Source organism: Macrobrachium nipponense, chromosome 3, assembly GCF_015104395.2.
Source record: "Macrobrachium nipponense isolate FS-2020 chromosome 3, ASM1510439v2, whole genome shotgun sequence".
NCBI lineage: Eukaryota > Metazoa > Arthropoda > Malacostraca > Decapoda > Palaemonidae > Macrobrachium > Macrobrachium nipponense.
The window spans coordinates 46322772-46345072 of NC_087202.1; the positions used below are offsets into that span (position 1 = coordinate 46322772).

General features: G+C 41.8%; 2 protein-coding genes across 5 annotated transcripts in view; both read right to left on the reverse strand.

Moving 5' to 3' along the window:
- Nucleotides 1–22301, reverse strand: part of LOC135221734 (cytochrome c oxidase assembly factor 5-like) — a 90939-nt gene that overhangs the window by 67406 nt on the left and 1232 nt on the right. For all 4 annotated transcript variants that reach the window (XM_064259535.1, XM_064259533.1, XM_064259532.1 and 1 more), the window contains exon 2: nucleotides 3747–3886. In XM_064259535.1, coding sequence (XP_064115605.1) covers nucleotides 3747–3851 — 105 coding nt within the window. In that variant the 5' untranslated portion in view covers nucleotides 3852–3886. The remainder of the gene's footprint in view (nucleotides 1–3746; nucleotides 3887–22301) is intronic.
- LOC135222380 (tigger transposable element-derived protein 1-like) lies at nucleotides 11941–13668 on the reverse strand. The gene is made up of 3 exons (XM_064260468.1): nucleotides 12910–13668; nucleotides 12634–12789; nucleotides 11941–12483 (listed from the first exon to the last, which is right to left on the reverse strand). The coding sequence occupies exons 1-3, from the start codon at nucleotides 13666–13668 to the stop codon at nucleotides 11941–11943; spliced, it is 1458 nt and encodes a 485-aa protein (XP_064116538.1).

A 22301-nucleotide genomic window follows, 5' to 3' on the forward strand; every position in this document is an offset into this window, starting at 1 on the left:
TTGAACTGGAAAACTCCCAAGTCCGTGAAAAACCGAAGGTAAGGTCTGCTTCTTGGATGGATGGGGATTTGCAGATAAGCATCCTGCAGATCGATGGAAATCATCCAGTCCCCCCTCCTGACGGATGAAAGAACAGTCTGGACCGTCTCCATCCTGAACTTGGACTTTAGAATGAACTTGTTCAAAACCGAAAGATCTATGATGGGGCGCCAGGCACCCGAGGCCTTTAGAACTACAAACATCCGAGAGTAAAACCCGGGAGAAGGAGGAGCTCGCTCTATGGCATCCTTCTCCAAGAGGGCCGAAAGCTCCTTCTCCAAGGCTTGACCCCTGATTGAGTGAGGGGAATAACTGCTGAACTCGAGAGGACGATTGGAAAGTGGAGGTCTGGAAACAAAAGGGATCTCGTAACCTTCCTTCAGGACCTCCACCACCCAAGCATCCACCGCTCTCCCCTGCCAAGCTGACCAATGGCGGGAGAGACAAGCTCCTACTGCGGTCTCCAGGCGAGGTGATGACTCCTACTTCCGAAAATTCTTACGCAGAGACAAGGAAGAAGAAGAAGAAGAAGAAGGTCCTCCTGGAGGTTGAGCTCTTTCTCTGCCCTTGGAGCCACGCCAAGAACCTCTCCCGCGTTTCAAAGGGTGAGCACCAGCAGATGAAGAAGAGGCACCAGCAACCTGAGATGTACTCTGATGAGCCAGCCAAGAAGGAGGTTGTTGGGCTGGAGCAGAAGGTACAGATCTGGTCCTAAACTTACGCTTACTCCTTGAAGGAATGGGAGGAAGACCAGAGGAAAAAGCTCTTGATAAGGCCCAGTGAGCTTGGGAAGAGGCATCACCTTGATGTTCCTTCAAAACCTCAGAAAGCACAGAAATATCGAAAAGGAAATCGCCAAAAGGAGAAGAGGACAACAGACGGGTTCTCTGAATCTCCGATACAGAGGAGGGTAACTGCAACAAATACAGGTTACGCCTTAGAGAAACAAGAAAGGCCTGCATTGAAGCAGCAAGCTCGTTCTGATGTACAGAAGCGATTGAAATGGATGAGCAGAATTTCTCAAAAAGAGGAGCATCAGGAGGAACAAACCCGGAGTCCTTGATATACATTAAAAGCCCTCCGAGGACCCACATATTGAAGGATTGAGCTTCTTGTAAGGAGCTCATAACAGCCTCCATAGCAATAAAATCTTCAATTGAGACAGAGACCGAAGCCTTAGAAGGCAAGGGTTGACTTGAAAGTCGGACAAAATCAGGATTTGGCTTGGGGGGTCGAGAGAATGAAGAATCATCCGCCACCTAGTAAACTCCTCTCCGGTGTCGTAGAAGAGAAGAGAGCTTCCTCTTCCCTTCCCCGATCACCTTCGAAAGTTTAGCGGCAACGTCCGTCCTCACTCTCGCGAACCTCTGGGCAAAGGGAAAACGTAAAAATTCCCGTGACCGGGAAGGACCGTCAAGAAAATCCCTTCTGTAATACAACGAGGCGGAGGCTGCTTCTGCTCTTTAGGCCTCGCCTGAGGAAGAAAACTCAAAATTAAATAAAAAAGTTTCTTGAATTCTACATCATGACATCCATTCGAGGAAACATCAATATCACACGAATCCGCGTCATCATCATCATCATCGTCAGATCCTAACTTAGAAACTTCCTCTGAAGTAAAATCCTGACGACTAGCTATCTTAGGTCTGACACTAATATCCCTCCCCCCTTCTCCTAAATAAGCGCCCTTTGGCACTGTTACGGGACTAACAGGGGACACGTTGGGTAAAGATTCGTTAGGCACCTGCCCGGACCGGATCCCCCCTAGGCCTTCGCCACGACGGGGTTCACAAGCCGGGGTATCTGTCGCACCGTTACCCATGGTGCTGTCGACAGGTACCTGACGAGGAGCTGAAAATGAATCTAAAAGTGTGTTAGACATTCTAGTAAAGGCTTCTTGAAAATTCTCTGACAGATTGTTAAACTTAGCAGAAATATCTCTATCTAGACTAAGCTGTAATTTCTTAAAATTCTGTTTCCAGGTAGTTTCCATTGCCAAAATCTTCGAATCTACATCAGAACTAACTTCACTAATTACCGGTTGTACAGGGGGCAAAGCATCAATTAATTCGGAATCGGAGTCGTACGACACCGAAACCGAAGAGCCAGAATCATGAGCGCCCAAGTCAAAGAATTCGTTAGATACAGTTTTAGCAATCGATTTCTTTTTCTCCTTAACCGATCTTTTACGCTGCAAGATTGTTTGGCGTTTCATATAAGCAGTCATATCCTCGTCAGACCAGGGCTTACATACGTCACAACGAGAAGTCAAGTCACAAACCTGTCCACGACAAGAACTACAAATGTCATGGGGTTCATACTCCCTGCTACTCATCCTTGTCCCACAAACCGGGCAGTTCCTGATGTTGCTGGCAGAAGGAAGCATCGTAATTTCTTGGTAATCCATTGTAGAATTGGACAGGTCAGTAGTTCCGGGTCGCGCAAAAGTTCGTAATTTAAGATAAGAACCACAACAGAAATCAAAGTTAATTCACTATTTCGTGATGTAATGCATGAGTGGTAATTCATATAAAGTTTCATTTAACAAATAATGAAAGCTTTAAAGGCACAAAAATGTTTAAGGAAATTTATAAAGAGCGGCCGTGATGTAAACAACACGGGCGCTCGTTAACAACTGATTTGAGGGAAGGTTTTCGTATCTGTCAACGACAGTGTTGCCAACAGGCGGACAGAATAGGAGGTAACAGGGTTGCCAATGTGGTAAATTTTGGTGTGGTTTTTGGGGATTTAGGGCTAGATAAATTATATTAAGGTAATGTTTATTAATATCATCGATCTTGTTTGCCAACGATGTTGAGAGACAAGATGATGATTCTCGCGAGGCATGTGCACATTAGATGAGACCGAGATCCATGTGATGGCAAGACAGAAGTTTCTTGTCAGTAGCTGAATCTCAACCAAGGAGAAACAATACTACTTAGTGAATGACAAAGGTGAATGTGGACCTACGACTTCACAGTTGGATCGAGAAAAGCAAACTTTCACGATTCTGATCATAGAAAAAGTCACAGACGGTAGTTACTGCCTAACCACCTGGTTCAAGAATTTAACGGCCATATTCCAGCCTACGCTGAAAGTAATTCCTAATGCAAAGGACTGAGGGTTTGTATATCATATAGGAACAGTTTTATGTTAAGGTATTTCCCAACAAAAGTGCAAACACAATAAAAGAAACTGTAGGATGGTGTTGGTTAGATTTTTTTTACGACATTTTTATGTTTTTTACCATGGATTTTAAAACGGGTAAAGTGTTGGTTACTGTTTTGCTAGATGACAAAAATACTCGTTTTGTACATATAAAAAAAATTCTAACATAATGCTAAGAAAAAAAGGCACTTTGATTTTACCTTACTCTAATTGTCACCTTTATGAATAACCATGAGTCCTGTTAATTGATATATAAAGAGGAGTTCTAAGGCTTGCCATACACAAATAGAAGAAAATTGGTGCCAGATAAAATCAAGAAGGAAAGATTTTATTTTTTTTATTTTTTTAAAGCTTTATGTAAGCATTTTCATAAACCAAGAATATCTTCTTTGTTGCCAGGCAAAAAGGTACCCACAGCTTTACCTGTTTGAAAATCCATGAAGTAAAAAAAAAAAAACACTAAAAAATTTTAAAAAATCCTATCCACTGCCATTCTGTTTTAATCCTTGCACCCAAAAAGAAATTCCTATAATTCTCACCAGTCTAACACAATCCGTTGCTAATAGACATGCTTTTAAATCCTGCCTCAGTTGAGCACAAGGTCGTTTATCTTCAGCTACATCAGATTCTTCATAGTATTTCATCTTTTAGAGTATGTACACGTCACAAGATTCAATATCTGAAATAAAAATGTTCATTATTATACTAATAGACTACAATCTAACTGAATTAAAAGATGTAAAGTAAAATATTCATAGGGTGATAAGAAATGTGTGGTTAAAGAAACATTTAGCACAAAGTGTAAAAAATTACTAAGTACCATAGGCACAAGCATATTTTACTTATGCTGAGGTATTGTCATATGATGACTAACATTCTTTATTGCTAGCAGTATTTACATTAAAATATTTTAAGGGCTTTGGAGGAGCAATTATCAGCAGTGTTCACAAACTTGTCATTGCCACACTGAAATTAAAAGAAACCAAGAAAAAAATTTAAGAGTATCTACACCTGATACCATTATGCTTCTTGGAGATGAACATTAAAAGGTTTTTGCTGTTGAATGTTGAAGTGGAGCACTGTTTCAACATTAAGAACTATACTGCTAAAAAAGAAATACTTTAGTGATAAAAATTAACAAGATAGAACCTGGGGTACAATAGTATACAACAGATGAAAGCAACTGGTAGACATACTGTATACAAATACTAGCAGGGAAGATATGAAAAGATAAGACAGACTATCTGGACCAATAGGCTGATGATACTGACACAGCCATGTATTTAGGGAGTGCCACTGGTGTTAGGTAGCCCACAAAATTATTAACGTATTATCCAATGGTGAAAACAAAAGGCTTAATTATAACATTACATAAGGAAGAAAGACAATACACATAATTGGCATAGCATTTTGGTGAGATCACAAATAAAAAACATAAGGGGATGAATAATTTGACAGGTATACTGGAAGCTGATAAAGACCTTAATGTTTGGAATGAATTAACAATATAGAAACTTTGAAAATACCAGGCTATGATGGAATCACAGCAGGGATGATTTTAAATTACCCTGAAATGACACCTCGTACAATATACTAAATAAACTTTTGTAGAATATAGAATGAGGAAATAAAGCCTTGATGACTGGGAATTTGAAATTATAGCTACAGTTCACAAGAATGAGCAATGGACTGAATGCAGTAACTACCAAGGTATTGTCTTGGTTGGTTGTAATGAAAATACTTTATTCAGTATGCTTATTTTCAATACAGTGAAAAAAGAAACAGGTTAGTAGCTTTGAGGAAAACAAACCAGCATTAGATAAGGCAGGAAATGAATAGGTCAAATATGACAAATTTTGTATCAATTTGTATTTTTCATAGCTAACAAATCCGAGGTCTTAACAATAGGATAATCTTCTTGTTTTATTTTGTCAGTGGCATTCCCATTAAATATGTAAAGCTACCTAAATTTATCCTTGAACAAATCCACAGTAAATAGATGAGTGCTGAAAAAAAATTTATTCTACATTTGTTGTTTGCCCTATTCATAAATTTTATAGCGGAAAATGTAGTCAGAAATGTAGCAGAAGCTTCAAAATGGAACAGCAGTAGAAACTTGACAGGCTTAGAATAGGCAAATGATACTGTTTTAATTAGCAAAACACCATATGATTTATGCATAAAGTTTGCACACAGAAGAGAAAAAAAAATTAATTAAAAAAGAAACAGAAGTAATGAGGGCAAAGCATGTACTAAGGGATAAAATATCATTAATTTGAGGAAGCATCAAAGACATGAATCTCGCAAAAATATTTAGGAATACTGACATCCAGTAAATTCTCCTGTGTTCAAATTTTGTGAAAGATTAAAGAAGGCAAATCAAACAATGGACAGGATGAATACGATTTGGGAATCAAACAGACTGAAGCCCCACAAAAATGAGGTTATATATAAGTCTAGTATGATTTGTATTCTTAAATATGCTGTACTTGAATCTTATGACAACAAACCTACATCAAAAAGGTTTGGTTTGTCAGAAAGTACAGTTTTTCACAAAGAACATTATGTCAGATGGCAGAAGAAGTTCAATAAGATACATTAATGGAAATTATGGAGGTACATAATATATGTATGTTAAATAATGAAGACAAGGGTGATCGTAATGGCTTAGATGTCTCTGCACAACCCCTGGGAGAATAATATGCAATAGTAACATTTTGGGTTTGTGGGCACCAGAGGAGTTGGAAGACTTGTACCCACTTGACTAATAACTAGGAGAAGAGGTCCTGGAGACATGCAGAAATCTGTAGAAGATCAAGTCCAGGAAAGACACAAATTCAATCTGTGTATGTCCTAAACTACAGTTCGTACCAGTCTGAATTTTCATATACAGTATAAAGATAATTAATAACACTGTCCAAGATATTAACCTGTTTAGATTTTCCTTAACATAAGATACTCTGTCAAGGACTACAAGTACACCTTGCATAACATCAGTAACTGGGTCTTAACCACAAGCCTTATGTTGAAAATGATTTAACTCAAATTAATGGCCTTAAAAAATTTCCTAGACTCAATAAACATCCCATAAAAGTCACTGATTTATTTTACATTACACTTGCAAATGTAAATTATGTTTCTATGAATATTACTTTTAAAACTAAACAACTTTTGTTTACTTTCCATTGCAAATGGACGACTACAGTACTGAGATATACTACCTTTATATATACTAGCAAACTTATCCATCTACGATGGGTGATAAAATACGGGTGCAGAAGTGAAAAATTTATATGTACTACTTGTTCAGCAATATTAAAATAAGGACAATTTTTATACATACCTACTACAGAACCTCTTTGTACACAATATTTTCAGTTTGTCCACAACTTAATTTCAAGTTGGCAGAGTCAGTTGCTCTGCTCATCGCCACATACAGTTGGCCATGCATGAACATGGGTGATGGCAGAAACACACCAACACGATCCAAAGTCTGGCCCTGCGACTTGTTTGCAGTAAATGAGAAGGCCAGGTTGATGGGAAACTGCCTGCGCCGTAACTGGTTGTCCGAAGGCATCAGAGGAATCCGGGGAATGAACAGACGTTTGCCTGTGTGAGGGACCGTTGCTATCACTGCTTCGATGACGTGGGAGTTTAGCTCCATAACAGTGTACCTCGTTCCATTGCAATGTCCATTGGCAGGATCGAAATTCCGAAGCAACATTACCGGGCATTCTTCAATGTTATTTTGTGCACTGGCAGTCCCGATGGATTTAAGTTATTCAAAAAATCTTGCAGATATTAATGATAAATTTCATCTTCTATTGCGTCCGAGCTGAAATATTCGCGACTTTCTCCGGGGAAGTTGTACAGAAATTATGTATGAAAATTCGTAAAGTAACTAAGTCTACGGGAATAACCAGCCTCGTATCACAGCCAGAAACAGCTCCGTTTCAGGGAATCCCTTCTCACCCCCTACAAAGGAGGGGGGGGTAGGTTGGATGAAACCCCATTACAAACCATTTTAGGGGTCCCCACCATAACCCTCCCAAGTTTCATGTCCATCTGACCAGCAGTGATTGAATGACAGACGACGACATATATATATATATAGATCTATATATATATATATATTATATATATATATATATATATATATATATATATATATTTATATATATATATATATATTTATATATATATATATATTATATATATATATATATATATATATTTATATATTTATATATATATTTATATTATATATATATATATATATATATATATATATATATATATATATATATATATATATATATATATATAGATTATATATATATATATATATATATATATATATATAAATATAATATATATATATATATATATTAATATATATATATAAATATATACATATATATAATATACATATATATATATATATATATATACATATATATATATATATATATATATACACATACATATCCATATACATATATATATATATATATATATATATATATATATATATATATATATATATATATATATATATATATATATATATATATATATATATATATATATATATATATATATATATATATATATATATATGTATATATATATGTATATGTATATGTATATGTATATATATATATATATATATATATATATATATATATATATATATATGATCATATTGCAACTGTAAGGTTGTCAATTTCTATTTCAGCGCTGAATGGCTTCATAGGTCCCAGTGTTTGGCCTCTGGCCTAAATTCTATATTCAACTCAAATCAACTAAATTCAACCAAACAAGTTAATTTTAACCCGTTAAACAGCCGAACTGGACGGTATTTTACGTCGACAATTTTTTGTCTCTCGGGTGCCGACTGGACGTATCTTTTACGTCGACATACAAAAGTTTTTTTAAAAATTCGCGGAAAAATACTTTTAGGCCTACCAGCCGAAAACTCTGGAATCACGCGCCTTGGGGGATGCTGGGAGTTCACGGATCAAGGTGTTGTTTTGTTTAACAATCGTTACGCAGGCGCGCAAGCGCGAATTTCTTTCTTGCCGCACTAAAAAGTATCTGTGACACATCTCTGAAATTATTTCGTCACTTTGACATAATTTTTGTACCATTTTAAATTAGCCGTTACATAGAGTATTATATATGAAAATGTGCGCATTTGTATGTAGAATACAACAAAAAAATACTCATGATTGTAGCTTTTATCAGTTTTAAGATATTTCATATAAATAACGATAAGTGCCAAAATTTCAACCTTCGGTCAACTTGACTCTACCGAAATGGTCGCAAAACGCAATTGTAAAGCTAAAACTCTTATATTTTAGTAATATTCAATCATTTATCTTAATTTTGCAACTAATTGGAAGTGTCTAGCACAATATTTCGATTTATGGTGAATTTATGAAAAAACTTTTTCCTTACGTCCGCGCGGTAACTCTTCCGAAAATAATCATACATGCGATTGTGGTAATGTTTGCACCATTTTAAATTAGCCGTTACATAAAGTTTTATATATGAAAATGTGCGCAATTTCATGCACAATACAACTAAAACAACCCATGGTTGTAGCTTTTATCAATTTTGAAATATTTTCATATAAAAAATGATAAGTGACAAATTTTCAACCTTCGGTCAATTTTGACTCTACCGAAATGGTCGAAAAACGCAATTGTAAGCTAAAACGCCTATATTCTAGTAATATTCAAGCATTTACCTTCATTTTGCAACAAATTGGAAGTCTCTAGCACAATATTTCGATTTATGGTGAATTTATGAAAAAAATAACATTTTCTTTACGTCCGCGCGGTAACTCTTCCGAAAAAATCATACGTGCGATTGTGGTAATGTTTGCACCATTTTAAATTAGCCGTTACATAACGTTTTATATATGAAAATGTGCGCAATTTCATGTATAATACAACAATAAATAGTTGAAGGTTGTAGCTATTCTCATTTTCGAAATATTTGCATATAAATCACGATAAATAGAAAAAAAACCACGTTCGGTCAAATTTGACTCTACCGAAATGGTCGAAAAACGCAATTGTAAGATAAAACTCTTACAGTCTAGTAATATTCAGTCATTTATCTTCATCGTGAAACAAATTCGAAGTCTCTAGCACAATATTTAAATTTATGGTGAATTTTTTAAAAAAACTTTCCTTCCCTCCGCGCGCGGATTCTCCGCCACAAATCTCCGAAATGCGTAAGTCCCATTCTCGGAATATTTGCTCCGTTTTCATATTAGGCATTTCATAGAGTTTTATATATGAAAATGTGCGCAATTTCATGTAGAATAAAACGAAAAATATTTGAAAGTTGTAGCTTTTCTTATTTCCGAAATAATTGCATATAAAAAAAATATATATATAAAAAATTCGACATTCGGTCAACTTTAGCTCGTCAGATATGGCCGAAAACTGCATTTGTAAGCTAATATTCTTACAGTATAGTAATATTCAATCATTTGTCTTCATTCTGAACATATTGGAAGTCTCTAGGACAATATTTAGATTTATGGTGAATTTTTGAAAAAATATGTGTTTACGTAAGCGCGTTACGAATTCATGCATTATTTTGTGATAATATTTTCTCTGTGTTGCTTTTATCGTTTTACAATGTGTTATATATCAAAATGATCGCAATTTAGTGCACATTACAACGAAAAAAAAAGTAACTTGTTACCTTCAACCGTTTTGCGCACAGCGCGATTTGAATACAACTTATATATGAAATTTCGTTTTTTTGCGCTATCATATATCGCATTATTTATATATGATAATGATAACTTTTTCATTTCTGATGGTTGCATACTAAACTTCAAGCAATGACAAAAAAAGGAGCCAAAAATGAACTCTTAATCTTGAAAACTAAGCGCGCTGTGATTTTTTGAAAAAAATATTTTTTCCGCTTACGCGCTCACTTCCAAACCCCTCCGGCATACGGGAGTCATTTTTTATTTACTGCTCCGGCGTTTAAGGGTTAATAAAGATAATCTAAAAAAGTTTACATATACATATGTATGTATATATATTTATATATATATATATATATATATATATATATAGATATATATATATATATATATATTTATATATATATACACACACACACAGTGGTCCACCTGTGAATAGTTAGAACCAGCGAATGTTTGGAACCCCTATAAAAACGCTAAAAACAGCCTAATTTGTTGGTTAAACTCAAGACAAAGCCACTAAACATTTTTATACTTGGTTTTTAAATTGTTTTATCACAAAAAGTGCATTTTTGTGATAAAATTGATTAAAAAAAAAAAAAAAAAAAAAAAAAAAGAAAAAAAAAAAAAAAAAAAAAAAAAAAAATTTTGTGGATATTTCTCATAGGAATATACCACGAATGTGCAAATTTTAGCGAATAATGCGGGGAAAACATTCCCGAGAGAAATCCGCGATTGTGTGAGTCTGCGAATCCGGGGTTTCTACGGGATGTATGTAGTATGTTGGATGTATGTATTGTCATGTATAGTATGTATGTATAGATGTATATGTATATATATAGAAGACTAGTAAGGAGGCTCAAGCCCTACAGATATCACAAGGTGGAGAGGTAAAGGCATGTCTCAGCGTAGTACATATTTTATTGGCCGACGTTTCACATCACTTCGATGCATTTTCAAGGCTGGGAATGATAAAAAAATATAAACATACAAGACTCGTCACTGATAAAACACCGTATAATATTTAAAATTTAAAATTGAACACTAAACATTTAAAATGTAAAAATTATTGTACAACAACACTAGGTTGGAGAGACAACCTACCAGAGTAAAAAATAGAAGGTGACTGAAGGACAGAGTGGGTTGTCTCTCCAACCTAGTGTTGTTGTACAATAATTTTTACATTTTAAATGTTTTAGTGTTCAATTTTAATTTTAAATATTATACGGTGTTTTATCAGTGACGAGTCTTGTATGTTTTATATTTTTTTATCATTCCCCAGCCTTGAAAATGCATCGAAGTGATGTGAAACGTCGGCAATAAATTATGTACTACGCTGAGACATGCCTTTACCTCCTTCCACCTGTTGATATAGTTATTGATAATATATAATATATATAATCGTAATAATAATCTTATATCATATATATATATAGATCATAATAATATATATATATATATATATATATATAATAAATTATATATACAGTGGAACCTCAACTTACGAGTTTAATTTGTTCCGTGGTCGAGCTCGTAACCTAATATGCTCGCTCATTAAATCAATTTTCTCCATAAGAAATAATGGAAACAGCCGTAATCCGTTCCAACCCTTAAAATGGCACCTCATATTTTTCATTTTTCTTGTTATTTCATAGGAAAAAAGCTTTTTTTACATAACAAATATTATATAAAAACAAAATAGAAAGAAAATATGAAGATATAATAAGGTTGTATACAATTTACTTACCTTGGAGATGAGACGACTTGAGCTAACGGAGACGGCGGAGGTGGCGGGTAGAGGAGACAGGCAGAGGTGGACGGATGACTGTTTTGCTATCACTATGTACATTCGTACGTCAATGTACACTACGTTGTAACTAAACTTAAATGCTACTTAACAATTGCTTTACATATCTTAAAACTTAAATGCTACTTAACATTTTTTTCTTATTTTTTTATTTTATTTTTTTTTTAAATGTTTTCTTTTAGCTTAATTCTCCTCACTCTTCACTTTCACTAGTTCTTGGCCTTTTTGCCACACTTTGCTCACTTCGAGCTGAAGGCCTTTTCTTAAGAAACATGTCTAAGGAAGTCTGTTTCATTCTCCCTTTGAGAATGTTTCTGAAACGACGTAGGCACGCGTCGTTGAAAAGCTCTGTCGCACAACTCATTGCAATTTTTTCAGGATGGTTCTTTTCAACAGAACCTGCCACCCCCTCCCACATTACCAAAATATCCTTGAGGTCTTTTGTACTGATTATCTCCGGCTCTGTCTCCTCTTCCTCCAGAGTAGCTTCAGTTAATGATTCTGTGTGCCGTTGCTCTTGTAACTCATCAGTCGTAAGTTCCTTGGAGTGCTGCTCAACGAGTTCCTCAATGTCTCTTTCATCCACCTCCAGACCTATAGTCTTGCCAATGGACACGATCTCTTCCTCCACTGGCTCCTCTTCTTCCTCAATCTCAAACCCTTCAAAATCTCTTTCAGCCACATTTTCAGGCCACAGCTTCTTCCAAGCAGAGGTCAAGGTCCTTTTCGTAACCCCCTGTCAGGCAATATCGATGATTTTGAGGCCTATTGCTATGTTAAAATGCTCCTTCCAAAACTCTCGAAGGGTGAGGTTTGTGTTCTCCGTCACCTCAAAGCAACGGCGAAACAGGTGCTTGGTGTAGAGTTTCTTGAAATTTGATATTACCTGTTGGTCCATTGGCTGGAGGATAGGGGTGGTGTTTGGAGGAAGGTAGAGAACCTTCACAAAATTATACTCATCGAGTATTTCTTCCTCGATCTGTGGTGGATGTGCAGGAGCATTGTCGAGGACGAGAAGGGCTCGCAGGGGCAGGTTGTTGTCCTTCAAATATTTCTTCACCAAAGGACCAAAAACAAGGTTTACCCAGTCGATAAAGGACTACCTGGTGACCCACGCCTTAGGGTTTGCCCTCCACATAACATGGAGTTTCTCCTTTATTACCTTGTGTGCTTTAAAGGCTCTGGGGTTCTCCAAATGGTATACGAGTAGCGGCTTTATTTTGCAGTCGCCACTCGCATTGGCACAGAGGGCGAGGGTCAACTTATCCTTCATAGGTTTGTGTCCTGGCATCATCTTCTCCTCTTCGGTGATGTATGTTCTCCTCGGCATCTTCTTCCAGAACAGCCCTGTCTTGTCACAGTTGAAGATTTGGTGGGGGATGTATCCTTCTGCCTCGACGAATTCTGCGAAAGTTTTCACGAACTCCTCTGCTGCCTTTACATCAGCACTTGCTGCTTTACCATACCTTACAACGGAGTGAATCCCAGTCCTTTTCTTGAAATTATCAAACCAGCCCCGACTGGCTTTAAAGGATTCCTCCTCCATTGAAGTGCCTGGGGTTTGCAGTTGTAAATCTGAAAAAATACTGTGCGCCTTCTCGCAGATTATTCCCTCGGTGACGCTATCTCCGGCAAGTTGTTTTTCCGTCAGCCACACCAACAGCAGATTCTCCATCTTCTCATGCACATCTGTATGGCGCTTTGAAATAATCTTGACACCTTTGGCTGGCTTAATTTTCTTTAGGGACTCCTTCTGCTTTAAGATGGTGCAGATCGTTGACGTTGTACGGTCGTAGTGCTTGGCCAGTTCCTTTACTCGCATGCCTTGCTCATGCTTCTCGACGATTTCAAGCTTTATTTCGAGGGACATCATCCTCCTCTTCTCGGTACTCGCACTACCACTTGCTTTCTTTGGTGCCATGGTTACAACTAAGTTAGAAGTTGCGATTTCACAGAATATCACAAACAAATACAAAAAACTGTGCGCGCAACGAATCTCGGTGTTTACTCTACCACGTGTAGACAGCGAGAGAGAGAGAGAGAGAAAGGCTCGGAGATGGGATGCTGTGACTCATACCCTCTGGGCTGCGCGCGCCTCGAAAATATACACCTAGAGCTGCGCGCGCCTCGAACTCGTATCTTAAAATTCTGCTCGCATGCTGAAGCAAAAAATCGTCCGAGTGACTGCTCGTATCTCGGAAAACTCGCACGTTACTTCGTTCGTAGGTTGAGGTTCCATTATATATATATATATATGTGTGTGTTTGACTTTTTTTTATATTATCATTATTTAAATACTTGTTTCGTTGAATTTAGTTGAGTTGAGTTGAATATAGAATTTAGGCCAAAGGCCAAGCACTGGGACCTATAAAGTCATTCAGTGCTGAAATAGAAATTGACAGTACGTAATAGGTTTGAAAGATGTAACAGGAGGAAAACCTCTCAATTGCATTATGCATCTCAACTGTTAATTGAAGGTGGAAAGTAAGATGAAGAAAGAGAATTTGAGAGGAATATCAGTAAAAGGAAAGAAAGGGGTAGCAGCTAGGGGCCGAAGGCACACTGCAAAGAACCTTAAGTAATGCCTACAGTGCAAACAATGAGGTGCATTAACGGCACTGTGTAATGTGTTCCCATTCGTTTTTCCTTAATTACATCAATCTGGCCTCGAACCGATTTTCAGCTAAAATTAGGAGCTTTTGGTTATGGTGAAAAACAGGCAAATTTGATAAAAATTTCTTTGAAATAATATGCTTTTGTGACAAACATAACAATTTGTCAAAAATTGTATTTTTCCTAACTATACAAACCTGAGGTCCTTTAATAATAGGAAGGTAACTAGCGGCAGCTGGGACGGTCGTAAGCTTCGAACAAGGGAGAGAACGGTAGTTAACTGCTTGTCCGAGCGTGCGCGCGCCCGCGCGCCCGAGAGGTGAAGAATCACTTTTGCTTTAGGCCCATGCAAAAAGTTGCAGAGTGAGGGGTGGCATGAGGTGGGACTATATGTAAAGGACCTCAGGTTTGTATAGTTAGGAAAAATGCAATTTTCGACAAATTGTCATTTGTTCCGATACGTAATACAAACCCTCGGTCCTTTAACAATAGGAAGACTCACTTCTTGTGGGAGGAATCTGAGTCTTTTTGGTGAACAGACTGGTGTTCGTCCAACCCTGGAGTGCCTCCCTGGTCGTAAGAGCAAGGGAGGGATCCAAACCTCTGTCCGATTGATCGGGGTGTGCACCGCAGGATCAATGGTCAGACCTCTGGGCCAAGTACTAAGAGAGAAGGCAAGCGTATCTCTTCGTACCAGCAAGCAAGAACTTGTTCCTGTTTGCAAGAGACAATCATAAAATGATGGGTTTGTCTCAATTTGGCATCCACTTCCTCCCCCTTGTTGGAGGAAGTGGTGGATATTTACTCCTATCCCTACTGAAAGGGATAGGATGGTGCTCTATTGAGTAGCTCACCTGCATCTCGTCCTTACCCAGCAGGGTGACGACCGTGTCCTCTACCCAAAGGTAGAGGGGAAGAAAAAGATGGGAAGAGGAGCCAGTCACACTCTCATTCCTCATCCATTCTTACGGTCACACCAGGACTCGATGCTGTTCAGCCTGCGAGGGTCTGGGTTAACTACACACGTGTTGAGCAACCACCACGGTTCCTAAGGAAAAAGATCCAAGGAACTGTGGGCAATATCCTGAAGGTAGAACCAGGAGGTGGGCATGCGGTCCGGTTGGACCAGGCGCCTACCTTCATTACCTGCGCCACGGAGAAGTTCTTGCGGAACGCGAGAGAATGATGAAGAGGCGTCCACACTCATCCTGGGTGTCGAGTTTCTTCAGACAGCTCCGGTCGCACCTTCACAGGACAAAGCAGCATAGCCTTCGTATCGGAGGCGGTGACGTCCATTAGGGAGGGTATTGTGAAGGACTCGAACCAATCGTCAGTTACCGAAGGGTTCTGAGTCTTCGCTACGAAGATCGGTACGAAATCGAGCGTCACAAATCCCCATCCCTTTGTGCTTGACTTCTCAAGAGAAGTCATGCAGTTACCTAAGACGAAAAGAAGGGAATAGTCGTATGACCTATCCCTCTTCTCGACTTTGGTTATGTACAGTACTCATACTGACAAGCTATTAAGACGAAGTAATGATTGCTCTGGAACAACCGAACTAAGTCCACAGCATAGTTCGTAACTGACTCGGGCGCACTGACAGCTGCCGACTGACTGGTTCGGAATCAGTAGAGGCAAGTTGTCCAAGCATCCGGGTAAGTCACGTGACCTTCGCCCTTTAAAGAGTTATGCTGAGAGACCAAACAAATAAAATATTTGTTAGTCACCGATGCCGGACGGCGCGGCGATGATTCTCTTAATGCATAAGCTCAAAAGGCGAAAGTCAATTGCCTTCAAAAGACCGAGGTCCCTGATGGCAAGAAAATCTCATAGACGTTGAATCTCAGCTTAAGGAGAAACAACACTATGTGACGTTGAAGACGAAGGTAGGCAATGAATGCAACCTACGTCTTCCAGCTGAATCGAGAGAAGGAATCTCAAGATTCTAAACCTGTGCTTACAAATGACTGAAAACGCTAACCGCCATTTCATTGCTGTTCGTTGTGCAATGAAAGCGGGCTTATTCAGTAATGAAACACAGGGGAGTGCCGCTTGAAGAACTGCTTCTCATGGGCTGAACGTTTGGAAGTAGAGCTGGCAGGTGTGGGAGTAGGCGATGTCTTTCAATACATCTGCTAATCCGGGGTGAACAATGAACAATTGTACACCTCCGAATACAAGATATTTTGAGGACAAACTCAGATTCCGCAAAAATCATTCGCATTATCGGGATACGATGCAGCAAGAGACTATTACAGAATTCTGTTACCGTGCGGTAAACAGAAAGATGAGAGGTCGAATAGATATCTCTGTTTAAAATTCTCGCAATACCGAAGACGATGAATACTAGCGTTTCTCAGGCAGTAGATGGTCATTCATGTATGCGAGAATCCCCGTTAATCAGAGACTTAAGTCCGTGATTGTTGGGCAGAGATACGGTTGTTATTCAATCAAAACAGGTGAGAAAGACATAAACAACCGTCTATCTCAAAGCGGCAGCTGATACTGAAATGCCTCGGGGCAATTCAATACGCAGTAGCTGTCGCTGACTCGTCATCCTGAGTTGCCAAGTAATCCTTTCCACGAAGGAATGCGTTCGGCTAGAACCACCGAGCATAAAAAGATATGCTCGAGCAATTATATTTAAGCGAAACGAATTTCGGTAAATATAAAAGCTTAAATGGTGTTGTTGTGACAACACCATAAGTATATAAAATTGAAACTGGAAACTCCTGGGAGGTTGCAGGCAACCCGGGTTGCAGTTCAATTAGAATACTTTTCGTCTAAGTCGCAATCCGTAAAATAACCAGGATATGCGCCTACCCCTCGGACCATTCAACTGCTTAGCAGAATCATGTCGCGAGGTTAATATACGTAGTATATTTGTAGGATTCTGAACAACGATCTCCATCCTAAATTCTTTCCTTCAAGAAAACAAAATAAGGATTGGAGATCGACCACCTTCGTTCTCTATTAAAGAGAGTGAAGGAGAAGTCTTCCTCGAAGGAAAGCTTCAATGGTGAACAGAATACTAAGACGATAGTTCAAGCCAAACTGGATATTCCCGTCTGTTCTTCTCTATTCCAGGTTGGTCGCCTACTGTGAGATAGTCTTCTTTCAGCAGCAGTCTTCTTCCTAATGCTAGAAATTCCAGGAATTCGAGCATAGGCGAGGTTCCCGATTATCGTGTAACATATCGGGGATTCTCGTCTCGCTCACTTTGGACCGTGGTCTCGCCTAAGTGTTTGGAGATCGTAGAAACTCTAACACTCTGAATGCGCTAGAAATTCCGTAGAATTCTAAGCAGTCTGCGAAACCCCACCGAATTCGTCAAACGATATCGGCTGGTGGTCCTCTCGATTCCCGTAGAAATCGAGAATGGGGCAGGATCCCTCCTCAACGACCGGGGGCTTACGTCAGGTAGGACCCGAAGGTCCCCCTGGTAGCGCAGTCCCCAACGTGGGATCCTACAGAGAAATCTCTGTAGGATCCTTCCCCTTTCCCTCGTAGCCGTAAGGAGAGAGGGAATGGGGGAGGAATTGGATACTCGCTCGCCTTCCCAGTGGAACTAGCAGTTGGAGAAGAGTAGGAGCAGCCATCGCCTTGCGGCGATGGCCTCTCAGAGTCTGGGAAACGTATCGTCAGGAGAAAACGTTTTCCCGAGGAGGGTTACGAACTCTCACTGTAGGTAAGGGTCTGCCGCCACTGTGAACGTCGTCTGGGTGGGGCTGATCGACACCTGACAGGAGAGAGCCGATACCGTCCTCCGACTCATTCCAGTCCTCGTCGAGGTCGAAACCTCTCAGGAGGACCGAAGGAGTATTTAAATATGGTGTCCGAAGACACGTAGAAACAAACGCCGCTGTCGCAGTAGAGGAGGTGGAAGTAGCTTGATCGACCGGCCAGAACTGAGAGAGCCTTCTTGTCCGGAGACGAGAGACTCTGGTTCAAGACAGAATCGGCAAGCTCCGATCGCGGCATACCACCGTCGGTTTGGGTTCCCTCTCGGGCCCCAAAACGACTCGAGCAGAGACATGGGCTCTGCTGGTGGGAGCGGCGATCCTTCCCCCCGGTCGTTGTGCTGACGAATCAGTGCAATAACCTGGGTAAAGTTACTCTGAATCTCGGAAGTTACAGCGTCTTGAGGAGTAGGACCGTCCAGTCCCTCCAACAAGAGCAGCTCCCAGGACCCTCCTCCTTCAGAAGAAGGACCAGCAACAGATCCCTGACGGTTGCCTCCAATCACTTGCGCGTACGTCCTGGTTGGTCCTAAGACCAACCTGGCACGTGCGGCGTCGTGACGGGATCGTGAGCGGCGCATCTCTCATGATCACTCCTATATACCTCGCTCTTCCTGGCGTATGCCGAGGAAGTTGAAGGTATCGGAGAGACAGAACTGACGCTACCCACTCTCCCCCTGACGGTCGCCTCCAATCACTTGCGCGTACGTCCTGGTTGGTCCTAAGACCATACGTGGCACGTGCGGCGTCGTGACGGGATCGTGAGCGGCGCACCTCTCACGATCACTCCTAGCTACCTCGCTCTTCCCGGTGTAGCCCGAGGAAGTTGAAGGTAGTGGAGAGACAGACCTGACGCTCCCCCCCCGCTCGCTGGCAGGACCAGCGTACGTGGGGGCTGCAGCCGATCACCAACCCGCGGTGGGGATCGATCTGCAGGCCTGGCCGTGCCGCTCACCTGTGGCGAGCGGCTCGACTGAGCACGTCGACCCCGGTCCCGTTCGCTCAGACGAGCTGCTGCTGGTCACCGTATCCGCCCGGTCCCTGTGGGAGCGGCGGTCAGGTGACCTGCAGAGCTCGCTTTCGGTCCGTGAGACCGGTGAGCGTCCTCGCGGCACGTCAAACCGCTGGTACCAGCCGAGGCTGGTACCGTCGGTCGAGGGGACCTGGGGGACCTCTTCCCAGCCTCCACCCGTGGCCGGTCAGAGACCGTCACGTCCACCCGAGTACCGGCTGGTCGCTGCGAGAGCGGCCGCTGGCCTGGCGAGAGTCACCTGAGTGGCTCTCGACAGTCTTCTGCTCCGTGCCTCGGTCATGACGCTGAGCGAAACTCAGGCGTCTTAACTTTGGCTGCACGGTCACCCGAAGGAGATCGTACACTCGGAACTTCTCGCGGACGAGAAACCGAGGCCGTACCTGGCTTAGCAGCAGAGCTGCCAAGACCAGGCGAGGGTGTACCAGCGGTAGCCAGCACACCCTTGGTCCCCGTCTTCTTCTCAGAAGGGGAGACGGGCCCCGTTCCCGAAGGAACAGGAGGACCAGCAGAAGAACCCCCCCGTCACACCGGAATGTGACGAGCCCTTCGAAGTTCCCGAAGGAGTCTTCTTAGGGGGAATAACAAAACCCGGTTACCAGCTGGTCGCTGCGAGAGCGGCCGCTGGCCTGGCGAGAGTCACCTGAGCGGTTCTCGCCAGCCTTCTGCTCCGTGCCGTGGTCTTGGCGCCGAGCGAACTCTGGCGCCGAAACTTTGGCTGCACGGTCTCCCGAGGGAGAGCGTACACTCGGGATCTCCCGCGAACGAGAGACCGAGCCGGAACCTGGCGTAGCGGCATCGCCGCTAGCACCAGGCGAGGAAGTACCAGAGCTAACCGATACTCCTCTGTCCCCGTCCTATCTCTTCCTTACGGAAGGGGACGGACCCCGCTCCCGAAGGAGCAGAGGACCATAGAAGGACCCCCCGTCCCACCTCGGTGGGACGGGCCCTTAGAAGTTCCCGAAGGAGACTTCTTAGGGGGGGGAGGCAGCCTTCTTCTTCTTCGGCTTATGGGCCTTAGAAGTCGAAGGGAAGAGGCAGCAACAGACGAAGACGAAGATGACACCTTCCTCTTCTTCGTCAGCTCACGCAGGACAGTCGTCAGGTCCTCCATCCAGGCCAGAGTCGGGCCTATTGCCGAAGCAACACGGCCCGACTGCAACCTGTCCGGAAGGACCTGGGACTGGGGAAGACACACCATGGGCAGGACCAGCATGGACAGGCGCAGGAACCAGGAGCGACAGGAACAGCAACCAGCTCAGGAGCGGCAGGAACAGCGGCAGCGGTAAACACAGAAGGGACAGCCAAGCCAGTAGCGGGAACCACATCAGCGACAGGTACGGCAGGCCCAGCCATCGCCTCGTAGAATCATCGGCAGCCAGCGTGGTACTGGCGGTCGGTCCAGGGGCGAGCTGCTGGAACAGCGGAAGTCTGGGGCAGGCAACACAGGCAGGCGGCGGCATACCCCTCCTCGGTACGGCGGCGACCGGCCCTAGAAGCGGCAGACGGCGTCACCGACACAGCATGGGGAGTGTAGACCAGCGGGGGGAAGCAGCATAAGCGGCCGTGAAGGTTGTAGTGGAGACCACTCCAAGGTCACCGCCCCAGACCTCGCTAGACTCTGCAGCAGATCGTGGATGCTAGGCACGCCCTGCAGCCGCAGTGGTCCATACCTGTCCAAGGTCGTCTCCCACGGATGTAGCACCTGCGGTAGCACAGACAGATTAGTAAGAGGGGTTCCCTCGCGCACGGGGGTGGGGGGGGAGACATGCCCCACCCCACCCCGAACGGAAGGAAGACCCCAAAAACAAAATACGAGGAAGCTGAGCGGGGGGCAGGAAAGAAGACGAAGAATCGGATACCAAGGGAGTCGCGGGAGAGCTTTCCGACGACTTCCTGGCAGACCTTCGCTTCCCCTACCCCGCACAGCAGTGAAAAGTAATATAGAAAATGAAACAGAATACTGCACTTGCGATTCACTTCATAGAACTTAAAGAGGGAAAAATCAATTCCCGGTAAGAGCGGAAACTTGATCCATAATAATATGATGCTATCATAAATATATATGAAAATGAACAATACTGCACTTGCTATTTTCACTTTCACAGCAATAAATCGTAAGGATTAATTCCCGGGTAAGAGTGGAAATTGATCCAAAATTAAATTTGATGCAATTAATAAATGAAAATGAAAAGAAAACTGCATTGCGAATCCACTTTCATTGCATTCTATTCATACAAAATAAGAGGCTCTTGCCGAGCGCAATCAAGCTCTCGGCAACGAACGCACAGGGCAAAAATATAATGAAAAAGTGTACTTACATCTTTCAATTACACACTTTCGCCCAAATACATGACTCGGCGCGAGTGCCGCGCCCTCGGCACCGAGACATAATTCACGGGTTGCAATTCATGAAAAGAGCGGAAATCGCCGTCTCTACGGCGATAGTTCCATGTTGATTCATAATTAAGTAATGAAAATGAAAACAGTGTACTTACAGTTTCATTTTCAAGTCAAACCAAACCATTAGTAAAAAACACAATATAAACAAAGCATACGACGATGAAGCGGGCAGAGAGCGATGACGAACACGTCCTTCACACCCGCGGCCGAAAGCAAAAGTGATTCTTCACCTCTCGGGCGCGGGCGCGCGCACGATCGGACAAGCAGTTAACTACCGTTCTCCCCTTGTTCGAAGCTTACGACCGTCCCAGCTGCCGCTAGTTACCTTCCTATTGTTAAAGGACCGAGGGTTTGTATTACGTATCGGAACAATTGTATTTTTCCTAACTATACAAACCTGAGGTCCTTTAATAATAGGAAGGTACTTAGCGGCAGACTGAAAAATTGGTAACACCAAAATGTGAACAAAAGGTAGTAAACTGAAAAGTAAAGCGTCCAAGCTGAGCATGATACCTAGTAATCAACAAAGCTTATGACAGAGACAGCCTCTTCCTTAATCCTGGGCTAAAACGTTTGGTAAATTGTAAGTAAATGCTGACGGCTGCACTTTGGACCACTACAGTATAGTCTAGCCTAACCTATAGGTACACTTCTAAATAAGATGACATGCTAGGCTAACTCAAAAAAAGAAGTTAAACTTTCTGCCTCATAAGGCTACCAATGCCTTTGTGATGAAAGTTTACTAAACAAGTAAAAAGAGTGACCTGT

Coding starts and splice junctions, on each gene's coding strand:
- LOC135222380 (XM_064260468.1), bottom strand. CDS start 13,668: ATGGCACCAAAGAAAGCAAGTGGTAGTGCGAGTACCGAGAAGAGGAGG. Junction 12,790..12,909: donor GAGCCTTTAAAGCACACAAG/GTAATAAAGGAG, acceptor AAATATTTGAAG/GACAACAACCTGCCCCTGCG. Junction 12,484..12,633: donor TCCAGCCAATGGACCAACAG/GTAATATCAAAT, acceptor ATTGCCTGACAG/GGGGTTACGAAAAGGACCTT.